This window comes from Arachis hypogaea, chromosome 18, assembly GCF_003086295.3.
Source record: "Arachis hypogaea cultivar Tifrunner chromosome 18, arahy.Tifrunner.gnm2.J5K5, whole genome shotgun sequence".
Taxonomy (NCBI): domain Eukaryota; kingdom Viridiplantae; phylum Streptophyta; class Magnoliopsida; order Fabales; family Fabaceae; genus Arachis; species Arachis hypogaea.
The window spans coordinates 15,933,751-15,939,287 of NC_092053.1; the positions used below are offsets into that span (position 1 = coordinate 15,933,751).

Below are 5,537 nucleotides of genomic sequence, written 5' to 3' on the forward strand. Positions count from 1 at the left end.
GAAAGAAAAATCAGATTTCATAATATTCAATCTATCTAAAGACAAGTGTCCTAACCAAAAGTGCCAGAGATTTATTCCCTTTATTTTAGGTTTAGGTAAACTCATGAAGCTTGCTGCTTGTGCAAATTCAGGTCTCACCGCTTCAGCATTCAGTGCATAAAGTCCTTCATATGCCTTAGCTGTGCCAATCACCTTCTCCGAGTTAATATCCTGAATCTTACACAATTTGTCATCAAAGTTCATGTGGCAATGCAAATGAAATGTGGCCTTGGAAACAGAAATTAGCTTAAAATTGAAAGAGGGTATATACAATGCATCAACAAGGTATAAGTTCTTTGAAAAAAATAGTTCGAGCAATTTTGCTAATAGCTAGTGCACCGTTAGGCAATTTGACAAGAATTGAAACTACTTCATGATATGACTGAAAATCATTGAGTGAGTATAACACATGGTCTGTAGCCCTTGTGTCCACCACCCAAGGTGCATATTTTTTATCTGAAACGTTTAACGCAAGTATGCTTGATCTAAAATGCATGACATGTACCAAACTACCTGGATGAGGTGTTGGTAAAGGCTATAGAGTGTGTGATTCAGCACTATGATTTGGTTTCTGATCTTCTTTGTTGAGAAGTGCTAGCAAAGCTTATTTTGTTTTGGTGTGAAATCAAAGATTTGTGACCCACTACTCTCTCCATTGTAAAGAAATATGAGATTTTCATTTCTTCCCTCAGAATCTGATGCACTGATGTTCATGATCACAGTGTTGTGCCTCTGCTGCATATGTGGTGGATATCCATGCTTTTTATAGCATGTGTTGATGGTATATCTGGACTTACCACAATGAGAACATTGCATCTTGCCTTATCCTCCTTGACCTCTTCCAAAAACTTGATTCCTGCCTCTTATGCCCCTCTCTCTTTCTCTGTCGTGTGAATCTTCTACAGTGTTTAAGAGAGTGGCAGATTGAGCTGCTGCAATGAGTTTATTATCTGAGGTAAAATCAAGGCTCTGGAATTGCCTTTCTTGTTGTGTGAGAAGTGAGAAAACAGTATTCAGACTCGGAAGCAAATCCATGAGCATGACCTGAGACTTTGCTTCAGCATATTGTTCATTCGGTCCTCTAAGAAATCATGTTACTTGATCTTCTATTCTAAAATTTCTTACAACGCCTAATCCACAATTGCAATCTCTTCCTCAATTACATTAAGGAATTGTTCTGAAGCTGTCTATTTCTCTCACATTTTCTTCAATTCAGTGAAATATCCAGTCACATTCATATCTCCTTGTTTGAGAGTATACAGCTCTTCCTATAATTCGGCTACGGAAAATTTATCCCCCTGGTAGTACCAGATCTACTCCAATCTCCATAATTCTTTCCATTAAAAATGACATTTGTAATAGCGATACCTGGATTTTCAGACGGATGCAAGAAGAAGTGATTCGAAGGATCTTGATTGAATCCTCTACTATTCCAACTGACGTGAGCATGAATAGCAGAAAGCTGACTCAAGAATGTAGAAAATCCATGCGGATCAAGGTTCTCTAATGGCGATCGCGCTTGTGGATTCGCTCCCGCAATGTCACGAACTGGATCCATTCACTATACGCTTTGCATTTTCAGAGCTTCCGTTTGTGATGTTTAAGCCTGAAACATTGAGTTCTTCCTTCGATCCCAATCTCAGGTGCACTCAGCGAGTTCCACGTTCAACGCACCATGTTAAAGTGTGGTTGGTGAAGCACTGAGAGTACAAAACAGAGAAAGAGAATTGGGAGAAGAAATGGAATTGATGAAATACTCAATTACAATGAAAGATCTCAAACTGTACAAGTGGGGGTAGAATCCCTTATATATACTAGTGAAGAGTAACTAAACTATTCTAACTAACTAATTTGTATAATTTAGTCACACCAATTGTGCAGGTATGAGAGCCATACTTATATACATAAGCTGCATAATAAGTTAAGATGAGTGGAAGTTTTCTTATCAAGTAACATATATACTCTGTCGAACACAACCTAAAATTCGTCTGGAGTGCAACAAACTTGCCTTTAATACAAAAAAAAGTTTATATTCTGAAAAATAAAATATAAAAATCGTTTGAAAAATTAATTATTTTTTATTTTATTTAAAAAAAATCCTCGAAAACTCTCTCCAAGAAAAAAAAAAAGAAATTAGTTGCGCATCAAAAATAGTGAGTATGCATGCCTTTTCTTTTTTATTTAATTTTTCTATATTTAAAATTTTAAACTACTCAAAATCAGTTAAAAGAGAGAGAGAGAGAGAGATATGCGTCGTTCTAGCTAATAATGAGTCATTGATTCAGATTTAAACATCAATTCGTATGTAAAATAATGAAATGAAAGCATGTTACTGTACTACTTTCCATGTGGTCATATCTAGTATGGTTGTGAGACAACATCTTGGTTGGGATTTTATAATGATCTGATATATATTGGGAAATGCAACAAGTTGATTATTGAGTGGTACGGTCATGTTTCAAATATGAAAGCCTTCAATTATGATAGAAAGATCAACTACTGGATTTTTCAACCACTTTTCATTCCCATGTTTCGCACATGGAGCAAATTAAATAAATTTATTAGTCAATTTTTGTACTACTTATTATTCGGAAGATTTTTTAAATCAATTATTATTTACCTAGGTGTGTGAATATGGTTTAAACTTCAAACATGAAATAATTGACTTGGTCTATGAAGATCCAACCAGTTGGCATGGTTGGAGTGATTAGTTTAGAAACAATATTTAAGGAGAAAAGAATATGCTAATTGCTACTTGCTACCTAAAGCTTCAGAGTTTTTTCCCAAACCAATTTATTAAAATATGTAAGATACTATTATTTTTTGAGTTTATAATTTTAATGTACTTATAATATAAAATATTTTATATTGTTATCTAATAATTTAGTATTCTGTATTTCATTTAGGGTTGACTTTGTTAAATTGACCGTAAAAAATAATTTTATGTGCAATAATCATTTAATATACAATAATATTAAAGAGATAATAATTGAAAATTATTTTATTTAACTTTATATATATATATATATATATATAATATCTACAATTATTTACTTATTACATTTAATTACATACTTATTACATTTAATATTATTTATTTTTTCATTAATAATTAAAAAATATAAAATAAAATAATTTTTACTAATTTAAGTTTATTTTTAATTGATTTCTAAACATTTTTGTTAATTTATAACTCTTTATCTACCTCTCTCTAGCATTGCGTTTGATGAGAAAATTAGAAAGAAATTTAACAATACAAGAGAATAACCATTTGTACAATGTCACAGTATGACATGGCCAAATGCCCACACCCGCTATATAAATATTCATGAAATGGTTCCAAACTACACAATAATAGGGGGAAATATATTATATATATATATATATAGTAAATATCCTTTTTGTGTTTAATGTTTGGCATAAATTTTGTTTGTATCCCTAACGTTTAAATCGTCTTATTTATATTTCTAACGTTTATAAAAGTGATTTAATATTATCCTGTCATCAATTACACATCTTGAGCTTTAGTTTGAGTTTTGAAAATCTCAAACTTGAAGTTAGAATACAAATATTTGGGATAGAACCGATGATCCACTCCGAAAAATAGGTAATCAAAAATTGAAACTAATTCCTGCAACATTTACATAATTCCATTTTCTAGAGACATAATTGAACCTAAACAAATATAATGGGTACAATATTAAAACTGAACACATCCAATTGAGACCTAATTAAGAATGAATACATTCAAGTGAGAATATTTGAAAAATACAATCTGATTTATTAGTATAATTAACGACAGAATAACATTGAATTATTTTTATAAACTTTAGGGATACAAATGAGACGATTTAAACATTATGAACACACATAAAACTTACCCCAAACATTGAGGACAAAAATAATACTTTACTCTATATATATATTATGGTTCAAAATTCAAAATAAATGGCATTATTTATGGGAAGGAGCTGAATGAATAAAATGATCCACCCTTGTCTTAATCTCATCAGGATTTGCACCTACAATTTTATCAACTGCAGTTCCTCCATTCAGCAGCACAAATGTGGGCATGGCTTTGATTTCAAACTTGGACGCAATTTCCTGGTTAGAGAGCCACAGGTAGTTATTAATGCACATCGCATTCAAAATTAAAGAGAAGAAACCAAAAAAAATAAAATAAAATAAAATTAAAGGGGCTTTAATTTAATGGGTAGACTTTAAATTAAGTTCACTCAGAAAATCATGTGTAGCATTCTTTTCCTTATAAGCCATGTACGGAAAAAAAATATTACATTAGTAGTAATTACTTACTATACTAATTAATTACAAACTCAATTATAAAAAGTGGAGTTTTGTGAGGGAAAATTAAACAAAATAACCTTAAACTCATCCACATCCAAATTGAGAAACATGGCATCTTGATAAGTGGAGGCAAGTTCTTCAAACAAAGGATTCATGAGTGTAGAGGTTATGCACCAAAAAGCAGAGAAGTGAACTACAACCTGAAAAGACAACATAGTTTATATATGTTTAGTTTAGAACAAAGCTATCTATCTGGTTCCTTATTACCCAATTTCATTTTTTGTAATAATTAAGCAAGCTAAGCTTGATTATTAAATAATGAAATCCAAGAAGGCAAATTGAGGAACACTACTTACAGGGTAACCTTTGTTGTTAGCATGAGAGATGTGGTGTTGCCATGATTCTTGAGATTCTATCTTGACAACCTTGGACTTTTTGAGCTTCTTTTGTCCCTCCATTTCTTCCTGCTTGCTATTGCTTCCTTCAAAAGGGTCTATATATAAAGTGAAAAAAAATAAAAAAATTAAATCTTTTGGCGAAAGAAATTAAATGTTTGTTTTCATTTTTATAAATTATTGATTGTTGATTGGGCTTATATATTCAGATTAAGAAATAAGTAATTGGATTGGATACATAGGGATAGACAATCCTAATCTGCTTGGAAAGAGTTTTCATCCATAATAATTAATAATTAATAAGTTTGAACTGAATTAGTTGAAGTCCAATGAATAAAAAATAAAAAAGGAAAATAATCTAGCTGGAATTGATGAGTTAGAAAATCTAATGGCCATGTGGTACATGCCTTTAATAAAGATATTATTATATGGTTGCCCTTTTTATCTAAATTATGTCTGGTTTTGGATGAAAAAGTTATCTACATCTATCATTCATTCATTCTCAAATTTATTTTATTGGACTGTTATAGAAATTTAAGCTTAATAAATTATGTTTTAGATTATTTAATTAAAAAATTTCAACTAAATAATTTCAATTATTCAAAGTAGTTGAGTTTATACTTTATAGTTTAATGATTGAATTTTTATGTCTCATTTGAATTTGAGATTGTGTGTTTGATTTTTTTTTTCAGAAAAAACCCCTTAAATTGGGAGAAATATTTTTTTAAGGTTTTTTTCTCTGAAGCATAAATAACAAAATTATTTTTTTTTCTAAAAATAGAAAAAAAAAGAAGAAAA

The 5,537-nt window shown here is 30.5% G+C and overlaps 1 protein-coding gene across 1 annotated transcript; it reads right to left on the bottom strand.

The window, feature by feature from the left end:
- Positions 1-3,799: 3,799 nt before the first annotated feature.
- On the bottom strand, positions 3,800-5,097 carry LOC112773072 (thioredoxin-like protein CXXS1). The gene is made up of 3 exons (XM_025818109.2): positions 4,701-5,097; positions 4,422-4,544; positions 3,800-4,143 (listed from the first exon to the last, which is right to left on the bottom strand). Exons 1-3 carry the CDS (start codon positions 4,800-4,802, stop codon positions 3,994-3,996), a joined length of 375 nt encoding a protein of 124 aa, XP_025673894.1. The 5' UTR covers positions 4,803-5,097; the 3' UTR covers positions 3,800-3,993.
- Between the last annotated feature and the right edge of the window lie 440 nt (positions 5,098-5,537).